Source organism: Cydia amplana, chromosome 5 (assembly GCF_948474715.1).
Source record: "Cydia amplana chromosome 5, ilCydAmpl1.1, whole genome shotgun sequence".
NCBI classification, from domain to species: domain Eukaryota; kingdom Metazoa; phylum Arthropoda; class Insecta; order Lepidoptera; family Tortricidae; genus Cydia; species Cydia amplana.
The window spans coordinates 3,289,399-3,311,026 of NC_086073.1; the positions used below are offsets into that span (position 1 = coordinate 3,289,399).

Genomic DNA, 21,628 nt, shown 5'->3' on the forward strand with positions numbered 1-21,628 from the left:
CGCCTATTCTGTAAGCCTGGCATAAAACCGATTGGGATTGTAATTAACAGATTCGAGCGATAATCGCCCGCTCGCTCCAGCTGCTAAAATAAATCGATATTACTATGACACTGCGAGTCGAACTTTTTTGCCCTACTTAATTTGAGAAACGCGACATTACTGCCGTATGCGTTGCTACCGCCAACAAACTGCTTTACAGTTTAGCGAAACATTAGATTATAAGATTTATAAGGTACTTACAATGTTGTAATCTTTGTTAAATTTTCAATAAAAAAAATGTAAATATCTGCATCGCCGCCTGAAATTTTGACTTTTGTGACAACAATGCAGTCCGCAGTAATGTCGCGCCGCAATACTGCAGCAGTAATGCTGGTGTAGCATGAATCCGAACGGTAACTTAAATTAGTGCGAGATGCGCTACAAGTATTATCAAAATTAGATCCAAAAAGAAATCAAAACCAGAATAAAGTTTAAGTTATAATGGACGCGGCTCCAGTGACCGACTCTTATGCTTGGTAAGGACGGGAATACACTGGGAGCATAAACAGTCATTTGCCGAGTAATATTTACTTACAAATGCTACAATTGTTTGCTGGTATTGATTTAAACGTATGTATCCGTTGCAATTGCGTTTTCGGGTCCAGGTTATCTGTTAAACATGTGTACTCGTATACTTATTTAGAATCATAAGTTCAAATACAAATTTACTAAATCGTATAAGGATATAATGGCTATACTTGACCAAGAAACCTTTAAAATACGTACAAATACAACCAAAATTGACTCCTTTATTATCCCATCCTTAGCACTATCACACTTAGAAGTTATAAGTTGGTCTTCTTATTGATATGAAAACTCCAAGAAATAAGATTTCTTTCTACTGTGGCTTACTTTCGCCGAGAAGTCTTTAAGACTCGAACGGGACTTAACTCTCAACATTCAACATTGCCATCTAGTATAGTTTTTCTCAATGGTCAACTTTTAGACTAAATACTTAACGCTTCAACATACCCGTTGTCCACTAACCTCCCCATCTTACCAACGTAATTCACCGAAGTGGCTCAACTTCATTTTTCAAGTGCAAAAACGATTCCAGTCCAAAGGGTGCTTTTTCACGGCAATCCTCCCCGAAGGTTCTTTATGAACGGATTTCTTCGGCCATTATCGCCGGCTGGCGTGGGGCATTTGTCACAATTACAGGGCTCACATTCGCAAAGAGATCCGCGGCTGTAGTGATACCAGCGTAAAGGTACCTTCGTCTAAGAAGACCCATCGGTATTTTTATTTTTAATATGAACTTCCAGTGTTGTCCATGGTACTAGAACATGGATGCAAAATATTAACCCGTTTACAATTATGAAAGTTTGAAAGTAGGCAAGCTTAAGAACTTAACTGAGTCCTACTGACTGCGCCAGTGTTATATGAAATATCGGGATCCCTAACTATAAACGAGATAAGTGCTTTCGACATACTGTAACTTTACGTAACACGATTACCAATTGATAATATACTACCTCTATTCATGAGCAATCTTCTTGTTAGTTCACACCGCATAGTACATTGTTACGTTTATAAAACAATATAAAGGGGGTTACCCTTGAACCGAGTTTGTTGCCGGTCCCATATTGGGATACCCTGCTCCAATTGAGGGGGGTTTTAAATCTTCTCCGGGCACAGGTGTAGGGTTGGAGCCGGTGTAGCTTTATTTGACGTTCATAAGCGCATTGTAATTATGCCTACTTGAATAAACTCTCTTTTATCTTATCTTATCTTTACCGCCTTTAAGGGTGATCGAATATCCTGAACTTTTCAGGACGTCCCTATCTTTGGTCATGTCCTAAAAAGCGGGAAATTTACTTTGGAGAGTACTTATACACACATACACATACATACATAAACATTTATTATTATTATAAATACTTTTGTGCGTCCCAAATTTCCTCACCGAATCCCGAATTTTAATACCGTGGACCCAAATGAAAATCTGGTAACCCTGCACGCTTTCTAGGTCAAGGGGTCAAGTTATACTGGGCATATCTTTTGGCAGCTGGTTTGTGAACAGGCCAGGACTGCCCAGGGACGGTGGCCGATTAATTTATAACACCAGTGCCATGGATTAGGGGGCCAACTTTTGACCCGAGGACCGGTGTTCGCTAAGCTAAGGTTAAGCGGAATAAATTGTTGGGTATGTATACTATATGTAAGTATGTGTGTGTAATGGAAAATAACACTAAATACACTCAAGAATGCATGAAGACGGGTCACTGTCGGGTGTATCATTGTTCGAATGTATACTTAAAGCATTCGTCATGTTCTGTCAATAATATGAGGTAATCTCCATGTCCATGGCGACAGGTATATGGAAATAATTCCGCCGAAACTGTCGCCATTCATAAGTTACTTAACTCGCAACTTTTGTAGCGTTAAAACTCATAAAGTAACGATATTTATGTTTTGTTTTACTCGCGTTTACCAATATTGTAAAAATATTCATAGTTATGCTAAGTTTATCGTTGACAGATTGTTCTTTCAAAATATTTATTTGCATATACTTAATAAAAAACTCAGTTCTGCCCGAATACTATATTATTTTTTGTCAAGACGAGGGTCAAAGCGACGATGTGAAAAGGTCGTCCTGTCCTTTCCTTACGGACTCTTGTATTTGACGTCTCGAATAAAAAGAAACACGAAAAGTTAGCTCGTTTTAAAAAATAACATGTAAAACATGCCGAATTTTCTTCGCCCACATTATAATTCATGGTCAAACATGACCACAAATAAACATGCAGATAGGAAAATAAATGTCGCTATTTATATATTTAACGTTCAACTTTACGACATGTCAAACGATTTGAAACATTCTGGCACGCTGCATATGCAAATGCGCGCCTATGACACTTTTCACTTTTCCCTTTCACTTCTATCAGCCGGAGCGGCTATGTTAATACGACACACACTTGAACTTGGCACTCGACCCATACAAGAAAAGTGGAGCTGTTTCTTAAAATCCGGTTTATTTTCTAAGAGATCGCGTCACTTCAGCACGCTCCCAAATGGAAATGACCCTTTCGAGACGCTCGAGACCTCTCGGACTTAGCCCTGAGCACTCTCGCCGACCAAAAAGGTGACAAACACTCTAAGAGACTACAATTGCGCCAAAACTTCGCGAAACTTCTTCGACAATTAGAACGGTTCAAACGGTGATAAATAAAATTAGAACTTTCGACGTTAATACCAGCTTAAGCGTAGTTCAACGTTCGAATCGTCAGGTCGGTTTACTTTATTCTCCAGTTGTAGTTTTAGAACTTAGATTACTTCGAAATTGAGTCATAATAGACCAATTGTTTCTATGTTCGTTTGTTTTTGATTCGTTATCTTGATAACGCAATATTTAAACTGTTTAGATGAGTTCTAAGCACCGAGATTGAATTAAGTTGAACTTGTTTAATAATTTTGCTACCCAGCAGTTCTGTTTCAATATTTGAATTTGGAGCTAACCTCAAATATATTACTTGAGCAACGTATAAAAGTTACTTAACGAAGTATATTTCGCAGTGAAACAGAATGGGTCGTAGCCGTGGCGAGATGACCGTCGGCGGGTCAAATCCAGTCACTGCATGGATACACCCCAGAGCGAGGGCTGTCTAGTCACTTGAGCCAGTGACTTAACTTAAACACAGTTTGTTGCCAATCTAGGATAACAGTTTTAGAGATACCGATCGCATTCTGCGCGACCGTTCGGGTTTTCTCGGGTCGATTCGTTCCCCGTCGCTCGTGATTGGAAAGAGTTATGAAAATTCTATTTTCAAAGATTTTTCCGTTTGGTATTCAGACGGCGCACCGAGATTTGAATAGGTTCTTATAGGGTTGTCCAATTTGTACTTCAAGCTTGTTATTGCTGATTTTTTAAGACGCCGAAGAAGACTTTCTCGCAGGATTTTTTACTCTTTGTTAGCCGAATGATAGGCTTGTAATATTTCTTTAAAACGATCCTAATATTACAATCCTAATCCAAAGGTGCTTGCGTTGTTAAACCATCAAAGATTCGTTATCTTGATCACCATATACCATAAGCATAGTATCTTGTATACGTTCCTTTGCACAAAATCGGGCGATCGGCCTAGCGGTTTAGCATTACGGATACACGCTAAAGTTACCCTTTGAGGTTAACCTCATCTCGTGTAGCGTTAATAAGTTTAGCGGTATCCGTACAAATTAGAGCGCGTTATTCATTCCCAGTCGGAACGGTATCGGCACAAGTTTGTTCAACAAGACTTTGCCAACAAATTAACTGTTGGATACTTGCGCCTGATTGGCTATTGGATGAAACTGCCTGCCAGGGAGTAAATACCGCCTTTCACTGTGAGATTACTCCCACGTTCAAGGACGTGTTAGATTAGATGTTTCTTGTTTAAAGTTATCATTGCCTCATGTGTTCTTGTTTTATGGTTGCCCTTTCAATGTGGCTCATTCCGTCATAGGGACTATTCCGTCTATATACTAGCATTTTTCTCGAACAACGAACAAAATTGATAATTTCACCGACAAAGCAGTGATTGCTTTTAGTTTCAGCAATCTAAAGCAGCTGGTTTTGTTCCTACGATTAAAAAGAAAAGAAATATACGCTTGTGGACGGAATAGTCCCTATGACGGAATTAGCCACATTGACCTTACTGTTCGCATTCATACTACGACTACACCAGTATTACTGCAACAGTATTGCAGCGTGACATTACTGCCAACTGCAAATGTCATTACATTACCAATGTTGCTGGGATTCTTGGCATACCTATGTTGTTGTTTCCGTAGTGTATGATTCCGTGATACTAACTCGGCATGACATAACTTAAACATATCTCTTAGAACCAGTTATAACCACAAACAATACAACTCCCTAGGAAAAGCAACTTACGAAGTTCCCTTTTCAAGTTTATGCTCCTTTCATGTTTATGCTCTTTTCATGTTTATGCTCTTTTCGACTGCGCAATATGCGCAAACGCACGGCTGTGTAAAAGCTAAGCGCTTTTGAACAATAGACGCGGTAATTCATACAGTAACAAAGGTTTGGTCCAAAATATAAGCGTTTTGAGACTACCACTAAGGCCATAAGTTCTAATTTTACCAGGCGTCCGCTAGATGGTAATGTAGGTAAAATCCGCCGCGATTTTAGTTACATTGCGGACCATGAAGGTTACAACAATTCAGCCGACCGATCAAATAACGCAATGTAATGAAACTCGCATGCAAGTTGTTCTCGCACCGTCTAAATGAGTCCTTAGCGTTACTCATTCTATTTTTCATTAACCCGCTCACCCGCTCCGTGCACCCGCACCAGCTTACATAGACCTATACTTATTGTTAGACATGGCTATAGTCTAAACTTGATAGAAAAGCACGGACGTGCTTTTTTTGTGATTTATAAATCATTAAACATGTGTGTGTTCAAGTGTCTAATTGACTATGTCTCTACGAGGTTTACAAAGCGGGCTGCAAAGTACATAGGTACCCACTTTATGGATGGATTTTATTCATAGAGTACGCACTTTTGGAGCTGGCTCTACATCAAACTCTTTCGATTAGATGTTCCGCTGGTCCCAGTCGATTTGTCACGCTAAGTTGGTATTTTCATCAATAATAACAAAGTGTTTCTTCCCAAGTTTAAAATGTAAATGGAACGCTGCTCGCCGAACGCTTGCCGAAGCGAAATTCTCGCTCCTTATCTCCGGCGACGGTGGCGGTGGCGTGACACGACGTTATTTACGCGCCACCCCTAATCCCCTATTTATTCCCGAGATGTATCTGAAAATTAGGGATCACCTCGGCTCCGGGAGGGTTAATTTGCCGCGAGTGTCGTAGTAAAACTCTGATAAAACACAGATATTGATACGTCACGGAATACTGCGATTATGCGTACGCTTTGTTTCCCTTTTGTTTCGCTACAATGCTCTTCACAAAAGGGGGGTTCTTTGCAGAAAACCTCGTCGGTTGCTTCCTTTTGCGAAGCTGCACTGTGCTTTTATGGAGTACCATTTCCGAAATATATTTCCTCGGCGCTAGTACCTAGCATTAACACTCCCAACACTCGTAAAATCTGTGTTCTAGCCGTAAAACGGTAGTTTTTAAAATGTTTAGACTGCTCTCGCCTTAATTAAACACCCCCGGGGCTACATTAAACCCTCTGGCCACCAAGACGCATTAACCCTTGTACTCCAAACCTTTTTCGTTCCAACATATCCATTCTCCGCGAATGGGCGTTTTAAAACACTTTTCCGTGTGTTTAGGCCGAGGGACGCAGGGTATCGAGCGACGTGGGGAAACTACTCAAATGTCTTCCTTTATACAAACCTTTCAACGACCAAATGTTTGAATTTGGAATGCTATAACGGATTTGCTTTTAATTTGTCAAAAAGCTTTTCGGGCGGTGATGTAACAAGCCAGTTACATATTAGCTACCTACGTATAAGCCAAAACAGAAAAGCCATTATAATAAAACAATTATTTTTACTGGCAACATTTCACGTATTACATGATAAATAGCTCGCGACCAGAGCTGCAAACAATTTAGCAAGTTATTAACAGATTAACAGCATACCTAGTGCACTCATAATAGCTAATTAATTAAGCTTTCTCGGCCATCACACAATTGTTCACCGCACTGGCCTCATATCAGATTACTCCTCCGATTCTACAGGATTCAGGACATGAAGGATTCCATTATTGCATTCTGCTGTACTTTTTGCGAAAATCGTTCGTTTTTTGTTTTAACGCGAGCGCCGAAATGCAGCACGTTGTTTTCCCGCTTGGCCTTTAGTCTGGTTTTGTTCGCGCGCAAATAAAACGCAGGAAAAGACTAGACAACGTATAGTGCGCCATTAATCCTTAAATGCATTTTCAGTTTCGTGTTTCGAACGCGAGCAAATTGTTAAAATCGTTCGCGTCGGCCTTGACGAGCGGTATTCAAACTCCATATTTGTTTTTAGAATTTTCCGGAAAGTTGTTAAGTTGAAACTTTTGCCGGCATTGGTTTGTTTGGCCGGTCATTACAGGAATGAGCGTGCGAAAACGCTTCAGTTATTTGCCATGTCACCGGCCGAGTCGAGGCGTTTTTACAAATGCAAAACGAAGCGGTAATGATGTTGCTAGTTTCGACAATATTCGCTGTTGGCGGAAAACTCCTTTAGATTAAGTGACTGGTATCGTTTTGTGCTTTTGTTGCTTATTCAGGGCGAAACTTGGCTCAATGCGTACGAATGCTTAAGTATTTCCATTGTATAGCAGCTTTATTCACTTATTGTAATCACTAGCGGGAAGGCTGCGAGCTGTTTTCCAATTAACCACAATTTAGCGATGATTCGCGCTAGACCGGGCCGGGGCCGGGCCGGAGCTTCCGGCGCATCGTTTTCTATGGAAAGCACCACGTGATCGTCGGACGGCCCTCATAGAAAATGACATGTCGGACGCCTCGGCCCGGGCGTTCATCGCCAAGTAAACTTGATATTTACGACTACTTACGCAATCTCTGCTCTGTATCCAGCAATCCTTTCAAGGGGCGAAGTTGTTTGCCGATTGTCCCGCCCGTGTATCCTTCCCGAGGTAAACAAAAGTCGATCCTCTTAGGGTTTACCTAACAGGCAATGGTACAATCACGGCCCCTTCAGCGTCTTAAAAGCTTTATATACTCTTCACAGAAAATGCAATCTTTTAGTAGTGTCGGTGTGAGGGCTTTGTGATCCGTTGTTGTACGTATTGGCTCTTTTGGAGTCTGCGAACTCAAATCTTTAAGGAAGTTTAAATCAAGCTAGTGATTCAGAAATAGGGGTTTTCCATTGGATAAGGAGGAGCAACCGTTTGAAGGCAGCTTTCAGACAACTATACATTATAAAACACGTCAAGTAACTTTCAAGTCTAGGTAAGAATTTTTTATCACCCTGGCAAGAAACTCATCAAAAATTCAACATCCGTTGTAAACCTCCATTGTATGCTGTTCATAGCGAAATTCGCGAAAAATTAAAAAGTTTACCGAAGAAAGCAGGTCCGTACAATGAGGTTGTAGTGAAGCCGGCGTCATAAATAGCCTGCATCGAGTGCCATTAAATATTGATGGGCTGATATTACATTCTACGGAAACGGGCACAATGCCTAGGTCTTGGAATTAGCGTTGACATCAATTATTTTACACTGGCAATTCAAGCTGTAGGTATAAACAAAATTTTTGTATTTTTTCTAGGTATTTTACACATTGTGTTTTGGCATTGTCCTAGCGATTTATGAATTGATCTAAGTATCTAATAATGGACAAAATACACATTTAATTTATTAAATGGATTCGTTTCGATGATTTTCGGTGTTATGAAATAATGAAATATAGCTGGTCAACCAAATCTTGTCAGTAAAAAAAGGCGCTAAATTCAAATTTTCTATGGGACGATATCCCTTCGCGCCTACATTTTTCAAATTTGCCGCCTTTTTCTACTGTCAAGATCTGGTTGACCAAGTATACCATCAGTGTGCCCAGCGGCAGACTTCCGATTTCAAATTCAAATAATTTTCGAACGTGAAGTGCGTGGGAGACGCGGGGTTTGTTCTAGTTTCGTATAAAAGAAAATATAAGTAGTTCATATCACAAATTAAATAAGAAAAAAAAAGATTTTCAAGAGAACTCGAGTTGAATAATCGTAAATCAAACATAGAATACAAAATAACAGCCTTAACCAACACAGCCATTAAAAAAGTTAAGAATTATCTTCGTTTCAATTTTGCAAATAAATTGGCCCTGAATTATAAATACGAGAAGCGGCAGGTTTTCCGAGGCATGGGTTTATCTTTGCTCAGTATTTCCTAGCAATTGCTTGAGCTAATTTAATGTTATAAACGGTCGAGAAATGACATAATCGTGGGTTCGGTGGGAGCGCACATGTGTGGATCGGGAGTGCTGCCGCGTTGAAAAAGAATTTTCTTGTCTGTGGAAATGGAATTGTTTTTTAAATATTGCGGGAGTTCACTTCATAGCATTATCTGTGGTTCAAATGAAATACATTTTTTTTCTGACTGATTTTTAATGACATTTTTTTAAAACCGTACGTATACGTACGGTTTTAAAAAAATGTCATGTCATGTCAGGTGTAAAAACATTAAAAACTACAATAATTTTATAATGTTGTTTTTTTTTTTTTTGATGAACTGGTACGTTTTAGGCCAGTCCAGACGGGATGATGAAATTGACCAATATCATCAGAAAAGAAATTGGCGTGAATATATTTTAGCGTCACCTGATTTGATCAGACAATTTAATCAGACAGAGAAAATTGTCCCGTGTGGACGGGCCCACGTAGGTATAGAGCACAAAAATCCACTAATAATTTAATAGGTAATCATGATAACTTGTCTAAATCCTGGGATCCATCGCAAAGCATTTGAACATCTAAATGAATAGTTGACCCCCGTTTCGACGTTGAATCTCCAACACAATTGCGAGCCATGCAATTACTTGCGGGCGTCTATTTGAGTGCGGAGCGATGGTGGCGGATGTCTGTAATTTGCCGAGTGTGTGCAGTGGCGCCCTCTATTATTGACTAATTTTTATTTTACTTATTTTGTGGTGCCTATTAAAGCTAGCGCATCCTAGAAACAAAATGCATGTTCCAATTGACTATAGGTATACATTAATTGACACAGATATGTATATAGTTTATGGCGATTATAGCTCAGATGGCTCAACTCACTTGTGATAGACTTAATATCGTTATCATAATACCTATTTCAATTAAATCATCGACCATTTGAGAATATGCAATAGTACCCCTTTCGGGACCTATATTATTGTATCCTGTCTGTGTAGCAGTATATTACGTAATAAAGACCAAAATGTTTCTAGATCTAGGCTTAGCCTTGCCTAGCTTCATTTTGGACTGAATCAATGTGTGTCAAATTAACCTCTGAAGATCAATTAATATTTTCTGACTGCGTTTCTCTTCAAATATTCTCCGAAGAGTTATTTGCTAACTCAGAAATAAAATAGCTCTCGGAGTTTGATTACCCCTTTGTATTAGCACCACAGACTTGTCATTTTCGCGCTCGCGCTTGACAGACAGCTGAAGTGTGCGAAAGGGAAGCCATCACGTATATGAACATACCATGAGTGCGAAAGAGTCAGACTACCAATGAGAAAACGTGACCACTTTTGACTTTGACGACGGCCGCGGACGGCCAAGAGCGTATCACAGTAATTTTCAAATTGAAAAATATACACGGATTAGGACGAAAAGTATTAAATAAAGTAATTCAGTGAAGATTGTGTCTTGTAGTGTGCCGGATTTCAGTGTTACAGTGCCAAATAATCCAAGCAAACACTAATTTCAGAGGATTTATGATATTCCTAGCGAAATTTTCATAACGATATTTTGTCAAATTAACAGCGTAAAAAGTGTAAGAAGCCGGTTTATAAAGTTCATTATAAGTTTTTCTTCCTTTGTGTGCTAATATTTTATCATATTAGTCTATAATTTAAAATATTTTGTGTAAAAACATAACCTGTTACTTTACGATAGGGCTTGACAAAATGTTCATATGACAGTATCGATAACTTGTCGGTATATTAATAGCTATGTAATTATTTCTTCACAAGACATCATTAAGATATTAGCTTTTATAACCGACTTCAAATAATAACGATTGTTATAGGGTAACGGCACCAGTGGCCAGCCGGGTACCAGTGGTCAGCCTTTTGAGCCGTTTATTGGTCATAAATATCTGGTATATTCATTTAAACAAATCGCGAGTAGTCAAATAGGAGCTTTGATTCCTTATTGGTTAATACGTCACACGACAGGTGCGGTGAGGGAACGGGGGGAAGAAATATACTCGTTCATACAGGTGCTGTTTGTCGACGAGTGCAATAGTGTCATGTCCGCCATATTTTTTACTGCACGTGGTGTTCTCTTAACAGGCAAGAAAAACTATGTTTTAATGTTAAAAGTAATTGTTTTTGTTAATGATTGGTTTATTTATTAGTTTATCTATTAAATTGCATTATATTTGAATGAAAATATCAATATTTCACTTATAAATTGAGGGGGCTGGCCACTGGATAACACTTTTTTCCAAAGAATCCAGTGCCCAGCCCCCCACGGCTGACCTTTGGGTTATTCGTTTATTTTATTATTTTCGAGCCAATGCGACCGTTAGGACCGTTAAATTTACATTTTCAAATTTAGTTAGGCATGCCCTAGTCAATTTAAAGTAAAACCCAGTAGTCAGCCGCATTTGAAATAACGTTTTAATGCGGCTGAGCACTGGGTTTCGCGGATCCAGTACTCTGCCATTGACCTTGCTTGGTACGTCGCCGCCAAAAATATGTCCACATTTTTAAACCCTATCTCATTGAAATAAGGTTCAAAAGTGTATACATATTTTTGACGTTAACTATACATAACTATCATTTTGCTTTTTCCTGGTCGGTATATGACTTTGTTTATTAATGATAATTAGATCTGCATAGACTCGATTAATTATTTTTTACCGAATACCTACTAGGAACATAATTATATATTACCTGAAATACCTCATTAATTTTTGACGGATTAATTATTAGAAAATAAATATTGCGATTCTTAGTTTGCAAGAATAATATTAGTTAATTAAGTACCTATGGCCAACAAATTTCGTGTCATAAGAATTGTATGTACCTATAAGATTTTTTATTTATTAAATAAGTAAACAAGTAGGTAAGTAATACATATGTTCATATGTATATGCAAAAAAATTATAAACTAAAATTAAAAACTACAACTAACTACAATAACAATAACTAAAATAGTAATAAAAAATAGATATTTGTATAACATCGTTGATTTTGATATAATATGCAAAAAATTGTAAACTAAAATTAAAAACTACAACTAACTACAATAACGATAACAAAAATTATAAAGAAAAATAAATATTATAATATCGTTGATTTTGATATAAATATTAGTGATTTTGATCTAATTATTATGAATAGTTTATATAGGCTGAGTACTGGGTACACAGAGGCTGCTTACTGGATTTTAGAGGCTGACTACTGGAGAAAAGTGCCACTTTTTGTTTAAACTTAATTAGAGATATTATAAAGAGGATTGTTATTTTTTAAATATTTTGTTTTAAAACTCTGATAAACAATTGATCTAACCATGTCATTTGTTTAATTATCCGACTAATCCTGTAGAAATGCCGAACGTTCAAACTTAAAAAAGTCGTTATAAGGCTGACTACTGGTGCCTTTACCCTACCTTTTTGAAGGTGCTCATGTTTAGCGGTAAATTTAAACTTCACTTTCCAACACAGGAAGAGTTACATTAAGATAAGTCTGCAACGATTTTGATAGTACACGCAGTGCAAGTGTTATTTATACGTCATAATGTCGTAGAATTTTAACGTTTAAAATAACACATTTGAAAAAGTAGTCGATAAAGCAATCAAACATCGACAGATTATTAATATGTTGTAACATGACATCACTATTTTCGATCTCACATAGACAATTTACGCACACACTTGCATTTCATTTTTGGTCGCACTTTTGAAGATTGACAGTAGTTCTAGTCATATTAATTCTATGATTAGCACTAATAGCCAATGTGTTTAAACTTGACGTTTCTTGCAGGGACTTTGCCTCTCTGTCGTATTAGCAATGTTTTACCTTCAATCTATGTTTGTTGCAGGTGACAGCGTGGCAAGTCAGCCGGCGGGTCGCCAACGTGCTCACCTCCAACGCCTTTATTGTAAGTATTAACTAATAACACCACTTATTGGGCCTAAGGCCTTAAGGGGCCCACTGATTAACAGTCCGCCGGACGGTATCGGCATGTCAGTTGTTCGGAACTGTCAAAATTTTGTTCTAACTGACAGTCCGATACTACCGTCCGGCGGCCTGTTAATCAGTGGACCCCTTTAGACTCCAGTCCACGCCGTACGTTTTTCTACGGAAATGTCGCTGTCTTGCAGCTGCGTTAGCTGTCACCCGGAATCCAAGGCTGAAGCGATATTAAAAAAATACCAACACGGAACGCCAGGCAAAAAACGACAGTGTGGTGTGCGTATGTAAAATAATAAATAGGTACGTAAATAGGTGCGGTTTTAAAAGTATACTTTAACAATTAAAATATTGCGTATTTTTAACGATACAAAGATGTTATGTGTGTGTGAGTATGCAAGCCATAAAGCCTGATTTCACTGAATTGCTCATAGTTATATGGAATAATCTTGAATTTAACCATTATGCATATATAGTTAAATGAAACAGATTTAGTTAAACGAATGAACTGTAAACGATTATTCACAGACATTTTCAGGACACAAAGCATTTCGACACACGTTCAACACATATCAGATTACCGCATACTAATGCAAAATAGAACACCTATACTAAATTAGGAACTAGTCTGTTTAACACTGGAATACTGAATTTCCAGAACTAAACTAGTCGAACTGGAGCAACTATTGCCTGCTACCCAGAATAACAATAGAGGTGCATCTTGAATCGCGAGGCAGAGTAGACTAATTAATTTGGGACGTTATAATTAACTGGAAACATATCTAGTGAGGAATCTTCCCGGAATGAGTATAATGTTCGTGTGCATTTCATGTTTGGAATAAGAACGCGCGGCACGGCGGAGCGTTCATAATCGCGCTTACTGTACGTGAAAAGTAAAGCTTCAACACATTGTATTAGGTATATTAAAAGAAAAAGTAAACGGGTTTATCTTACATATTTTTTCTAAGGTTAACGCGTTGCGCACGAGATTTTAACATATAAATAATATAGAAATAAACGAGTAGCAATCAACCTTTTTACATTAATATTGTGACATCAAATAAATACGTTCGTGTGATGAGGCTATTTAATTGTATCTTAGGAGAAACAAATATAGATATAATACCCATAGTTATAAAACCTTGTAAAGGAATTCATTGCCATCCTTTGGCATTCATTAATACAGAATTATGTAGCAGTAGAAACACCGGACGAACAAGGTGTGAGTGTCACATATTTTCTGCATGTTGTGGGCTTTACTTTATCTGGTAGAAAGTGTTATCCAGCTTAGTTAGGGTCTTCGTGGGCGACAATGGACTAGTTAGTAGGAGTCATGGATACCCAATCAGCCGCAAAAAATGGCCCCACAAAAGTAACGTTGAAACAGATCACGCGTTACTTTTTCGTTTAGTCTTGTTTGAAACGCTCAAATGTGAAGTTGTCAACAATTACGAAATGTGCCGTTAAAATATGTAAAAATAACAATGATAAAACAAGGAAAAAGGATGGAATGTATTTCTTTCGGTTAGTTCTTTGGATAGCATTACATAATTTATGTAATCTGGTGGTAATTTTATGGTTTTGAATAAATTAATTTGTTAGTACCAAAGAAGGGATGTCAAGGAACAAAAATCTAATGAGTCGATGTGAGGTCAATATTTATTTTTATTTTTATATGGTATTCGTAAGGAATAATATTATGTTTAAATTCAAGATTTCCAAGAAAACCTATGCGACGTGCAAAGTGGACTGCTATTTAATTATAGCAAGAGATAGGGGTGATGCAGTTTTAAACAAAGCAAAACGGCACTTGTGTGATCGGCCCATTTCCCTGTTTCCGACAACCAATAAGGGCTTATATCGACTAACTGTAAATGCTAAACCTGTCTGAACACAGTGACAACCACAGGATTTTTTTGGATTATTTCCACCAACTCGCTTTGGTGGTAACTAGTGGGAATTATTTTTCCCAGTAGTTACCAGTGGTAAAAGGTGGGAAAAAAAAACCTAGTAGTTACCACTGATATCAACTTGGTGGTAACTAGTGGGAACAACCTGATTTTTTTTATAAAGTATGGACTTTATAAAAAAAATCCAATCAGTACCTAAATGTTCCCGTGCACCCGTGCGATGAGTAAATGTAGATCTAAAATACACAGTTATTTTATTTAATAAGTTGAATTTATTTCAAGGAAATTAGTATTTAAAGACGTATACTTACTTATTAAAAATTTAATTTGTTTGAATTTGAACCACGAATTAATTTTATTTAAACTCCCGATTAAATTAAATTTGTTTTATTTATTACTTCAATTGGTTTTTCTGTACAGTAATACCTATTCAAGTGTACCAAAGTGACTCCATTCGTTCATTATTCTCGTTTGACGTTGCTTGACGTAAATACGTTACGTTTAGTGCCATCGGACTAAATTTTTTAACAGTGTTGGTACTTATGTATGCAAATTTGACACTTAATGCTTACGACATTAAGCTCTTTTCTGTACGAAACATTTATCTTGACTCAAAATTTACGTAAGCGTTTTTATCATCAATGCAAATGGTGCGAAACGTCATTGGGATCCACATTTCTTGACGTGTTTGTTCTGCTTTGTGTGTCTATTTCTTTTATATTAAGTCAGTGGTAGGAGTAGAATATCTGTTTGGAACGCCAATAACGCGTATTGTGGACACAAGTTATTTATTTATTTTAAAATTTGGATGAGGCAATAAAGCCTTTATTTTAAAGAATAACTAACAAACATTTAAATTTCATAAACTCTAAATGTAAACACTATTTTAGTGACAGAACGGCTTGGCTCCGTTGAATCATTTATCCTTATGTCGGATTCGGTAGCTTGCCCCGGAACCTCCGAAGCACGACACCTTTCGGCCAAAAGTCGCATATCACATGGATATTAGCACTATTGGGCACTTTGTACAACGTCAAAAATTCAATGTGTGTCATTTCTAGCCCATGAAAATGTATGATTTGTCTTCGATGTGCCACCCTATAGTAATCTAATAACTACATTTTTGTTTGATATATCAAATGCCACCAATCTGTCAAACATTCAATACAAACAAAATTATGTTTCATAATTGATCGGTTCAGCAGGCAATATTTTCGGATTGGGTAAGCTCAGCAGGTTCAAATACTAATTGATATTAGTTCTAATATAGTTATATATTCTATAGTTCTATTGACAATTGACATACATAATTGAGTTACAAAATATAAAACAGAGAGTATTAGATACGGGAAAAACATTCTAATGTTTATAACAATAAATACGAGATCCTCCGAGCAAAACTTTCAAGCGGGAATATAACTTACGAAGCATCCACAATGATAATCACATTAGTAGTTCCCCCGTATTATCATAAATGCATATTCATTGAACTTTCCACCCCGCTGTAAAACGTCTAATGGATTTTACACCGAGCGCGCTACTTAGTGCTTATGTTGGTCAACTTTACGTTCAACATTTGGAAACACGTGTACCCACTAATGTAGGGTAAACTATACTAATCTTGGCCCCGTGGTGACTTTTGTACAAAGATAGTCCGTGTACACGACTCATGGCATTGACAATAGGTATACCTATGCCATACCTATCAAACTTGACGTGAAAGGCAATGGGCGACTAGGGAATACGTATACGTAATCTACAGGCCAAAAAATCATTGAGTAGTTTAGTCTGCAATATTTATATTATGTTCACCTACGCATCGCTTGAATAAATACCAATATCATTCTGACAGCCAATACCTACAATATTTCTTAGTAAGAATATCAATATCAGTCGTTCTCGAAGCTTTAATAAAATAAAAATAACATAAAACATCCATTCCAATACACATTATTGCTCGACAACTTATTTGTAATTGTTTAATACCAAATACAATCATATATTATTACGTAGGTATTAGTTACACACGCAATCATAGTTCATACAAAAACTGAAGCCCTACCGCGAATCACTTCTTAGATTCGTTCGTTTATTTGCCTCTCTATTACTCGAATATCCAAGAGGGATAGAGAGAGGCAGATATCGAAATTTCGATTTGCGATGTTCGCGGTAGAGTCATGAACATATACTTGGTCAACCAGATCTTGACAGTAGAAAAAGGCGGCAAATTTGAAAAATGTAGGCGCGAAGCGATATCGTCCCATAGAAAGTTTGAATTTCGCGCCTTTTTTTACTGACAAGATTTGGTTGACCAGCTATAGTTACATTATTAGAGTACCTACTGTCAATAACAACAGCATGCCAAATAGTTATAATACTGGTCAATAATACCCAGCATAATAATGAACAGCTTTCTTTCTTATCGAACCGCACCAGGGTTTGGCATTCGGTTCGACAGTGTGTTGATTGCTTTTAAGATTTGATTTGGGAATGACTTCAAAAAAATTAGTTGCTAGCGCACTAAAAAGGGATAATATTTTATTTTATCCTTTTTGACGTAGATTTTTATTTTTTTATTTTGTTTTTTTATCTAATTCAATTAGGAAGTAAATGGAATTCAGTAATAAATTCATCCAGCTATCGCGCGCTCTGTACAGAACCGCAGGAATTCAGGGCATAGCCATTAGGCTCCATCATCTGGTTTACGGAGGCAGACTAGTGGAACAACGCGCTGAGTAGGTGGAACAAAGGCCGATTGCACAATATCGCTTTGAATATAACTTAAGACACATAAACGAATATTATATACAGGTTATTATAAAAAATAAATGCGCGACGCGCGAGTTATCGCTTAGGGCTCATTTAGACGGGGCGAGAACTCGCATGCAAGTTTGATTACATTGCGTCGTTTGATCGGACGGCCGAATTGATGTAACCTCAATGATCCGCAATGTAACTAAAATCGTTTACGAGTTCACGCGCCGTCTAAATGAGCCCTTATTGGTTCGAATTGGTAGACAAATTGTAGACCTCTTAGATATTCATAAAACTTTGCAAATCACTATTAAACATCGCCTCTTTCTAACATCTAACTGACACAAATGTCTAAATGACAAAGGGACGGTATAACGCTGAACCATGAGATAACGAGCGCTTATGTCATGCGCGATAATACGCATTTGTAGTAGCGCGTAAACGCATATGTCAATTGCCAATTTGCCAATATGAGCTCTTATGTGCAGAAAAAACTGAACTGAATGGGCTATTAAGGGGCGAGCATGATAGCTGTTACGCGCGTCATTAGAGCAATAGTCCCTTAATACCAAGTAAGTGAGTGCGTGAAGCACAAATTATGCTTTATGTCAGCTATTTTTTAAGGTAATATATTGAGCTTATTATCCCTTATCCCAGCGTTAGTAATAGACCTGAGCATCCCAGCCTACACGCAATTATTTTAGATATCGAAACATAGTACACAACACGCCACTTTACCAATTACGCGCTTGGCAATAAATCTAGATGAATATATCGATAACAATAATGATTTACGAACCGCGCCGAACGAATTACGCGGGCAAACAACCAGAGCAAACCAATGCATTCCTAATTAATTGAATCTGTGTAAAACATGGATTAAAAGTGGCGCGGAGAAAACTATCACCCTAAACTTCAGAGTCTAAAAGGTACAATAAAACAGATGTCATAATAAACCTATAATAATAAGTACCATGGTAGGCACGTAACCAAGGACTATGTCAATCAAAAGCGGGGAAAAGATGAGATTACATGACATCGGCATTTAAAAAAAACCAACGGGTTGCACTCCGGGAGTGCCGACAGAAGTGAAAACTCCTATGTTATAAGAAACTTTAACTACTCAGGACTCAGGGATCCATCGGCATCGGAATGTATCTTACAAAATGAAAATTAACACGAAAAAAGCTCAATCAATAACCAATCACCAACCGTTTATCAAACTTTAATTCTTCCCATCCGCCGTAATTCCAAGCCAGGCCATTACACCTGCTGCATTCAGCAGCGCTGCGGATGCGACCAGATACAGAAATCTGCATAATCATTATGCCCGCTGCCTACTCATTTCGTCCTCTGTTAACGACAAATCAAGCGAAACGCTTAAATATTCAGTTGGCTCGATGGTGCGTGTTTTATACGCGTTATGTTGGCAACAGATCGACCAAGCTTTTAGTTATAGTCTGTCAAGCCATTTCCGTCAGTAGTAAAAAGAAATAGGCGCGAAGGGTTATCACCCGATATAAAATTTGAATGTCGTGCCTTTTTCTACTGACAAACTTGTTTGACCGGCTATGTATATGTGACAAAATTAAAAAAAAAAGCGCAACCGCGGCCAGTCTCTTCCACTAGGCTTTGTGGATGTGGTAGGCTGCGCTCTCGTGTAACCTAGCTTTATAAATACGAGCAGAATTTACAATTTAGAGGACACGGTTGCCCCCGCTATGATAATAATAATAATAATAAAGCCTTTATTATTTCTTGCATGTAAAAAAATTACATTAAACAATAGTGTAAGTATAGGTTATTTAGTTAAGTAGTAACTTATTAATATTATATAACATTTGTTTTTTTTTTTAACATTTTGGAAACAACTTAATTTCTAGTGTGTTAGTAATTATATTTAGGTAAGTGTGATTAATTTTGTTTCTGCAAGAACCCCAAGTTTGGGTGAAGGCCTCCTCCGAAGATGCCTATTTAATTCGGTCTTGTGCTTATGAAATTCTTATATTTTTCTTTTTGACTTTCCTACTCTTCGCACTTCCGATATGCCTGTTATGTCGTAAATACTTGATTTATTTTCTTGATTCTTCTATTTCTATTTCTATTAATCAATCATATAACGAGTGTTCTGACTTTGTATGTTGCAATCTGTATTTGGCGTGTTTCTTTGTTCTTTGGAGGGTTTTGGTCATAATCTTCCCCGGTGACCAGCCGTGTTGGAAGATGTATTTTTTTTTTTCTATTCTTGATTTTTGTTAAGTAATTTCTGTGTAGAGGAGGGGTAGGGTACTAATTCTATAAGTTCATGTCTTGTTTTTCTTTGTTGTTTGGATTTTTGTTTACTAAATAATTTAATATTCCTGGCTTTAGAACTGTTTCCGATACACTTTGTGGTCTTTGTAATGGTGAATGCATAGGTTGGGTTTTATTTTTCTTTGAAACCTGTGTTCTATAGTCATTCTGGCGTTGGTTGTTCTCTGGTGATATTTGGAGGTTCCTTTTTTTGTTGGATGTTGTGTCTGTTGATTTTCCAACGATTACTAATTTGTCATACTTGATGAAGGCTTTATTCCCGTTCGCGTTTTCCATTTTTAGTTGATTTTGTAATTCTCTCCTTTTTTCTAAGATGTTTGGTGGGAAGTCCTCAGTGATGTAATATCCAGTGTTGTTTAGCATTTTCTTGTTTTTAAGAATATTTATTTTTGTACCAAGGGTTGAGAATGTTACCCCTATGGGGCGGGGTCTGTCCTTTTTTACGCCTAATTAAGCCAAGCCAGGCCATTACACCTGCTGCATTCAGCAGCGCTGCGGATGCGACCAGATACAGAAATCTGCATAATCATTATGCCCGCTGCCTACTCATTTCGTCCTCTGTTAACGACAAATCAAGCGAAACGCTTAAATATTCAGTTGGCTCGATGGTGCGTGTTTTATACGCGTTATGTTGGCAACAGATCGACCAAGCTTTTAGTTATAGTCTGTCAAGCCATTTCCGTCAGTAGTAAAAAGAAATAGGCGCGAAGGGTTATCACCCGATATAAAATTTGAATGTCGTGCCTTTTTCTACTGACAAACTTGTTTGACCGGCTATGTATATGTGACAAAATTAAAAAAAAAAGCGCAACCGCGGCCAGTCTCTTCCACTAGGCTTTGTGGATGTGGTAGGCTGCGCTCTCGTGTAACCTAGCTTTATAAATACGAGCAGAATTTACAATTTAGAGGACACGGTTGCCCCCGCTATGATACTTCCTCCCTAATTTAAATCCGTTATCCGTCCCGAAACATAGTTTTAATAAAATTACAATGATATTCCAAAGCTCGACCCAATTTCGGGGACATTTGTAATTCAGTCGACGGTGGGTAAAGTGGCTGTCTTCGCTGAACGCATTTTTAATCAACAAACCCGTCGAATTTGCGTGCTAATTTGAATAGGGCTGGAGGGTTCCGGCAATCCGGGCCCTTTAACAAGGTGAGAGTTAAGCGGACACAGAGACAAGTTAATAATAAATATAAATACCTACTTAAAGATAAATAAAATAAAAATATATATGAAAAAGTTCAATTAATAAGAATTTGCGATGTTATTTCTACGCCTGAGACCTGTTTAAGTGGCGTCAACTACGTACAAAAATAATCATCTACTCGACTTTGTTTGGAAATTAACAGTTTTTATTCCATACTTGTCTTTGCCGGTGGCTATGCTGGGAGTGTTAGGCTATGTTAGTTCAGTATACTTTTCCCCACTTAACGTGACCAGCCATTAATAATTCGCGATTGAATAATCGTCTTTGATTAAGAGGACCCGCATCCGCCGTACAAATGTTTCCACGTTTATTTTAACATGAGCAATTGCTTCGTTAAAATACTCTTTTAGTATTATCAACAACTGTACTGTTATCAGACATTATTTCGTAAAAATGTACCTAAAAGAGAACTAACAATCATCAAAATTTAGTAACTAAACTTCCCCACCACTTCAAGAAAATCCATTCAGTGTCCTCACTTTATACGAAGTACAGGTTCAAAGTGGTTTTCGAATAACTAAGTTTCGAATAACTGATAAAAACTATTTAACTATATTTAAAGTAATTTAAACTGCAGCAGCGTTGCGGTGTAGATTGTTATAGGTATAGGATACCGACTAAAATGCTGCAGGAAATGTCAATTGTAC

General features: G+C 37.5%; 1 protein-coding gene across 1 annotated transcript in view; it reads left to right on the forward strand.

Moving 5' to 3' along the window:
• LOC134647818 (leucine-rich repeat neuronal protein 1-like) overlaps positions 1-21,628 on the forward strand; it is a 348,919-nt gene that overhangs the window by 318,086 nt on the left and 9,205 nt on the right. Inside the window, exon 6 of the mRNA XM_063502144.1 lies at positions 12,702-12,761. Coding sequence (XP_063358214.1) covers positions 12,702-12,761 — 60 coding nt within the window. The remainder of the gene's footprint in view (positions 1-12,701; positions 12,762-21,628) is intronic.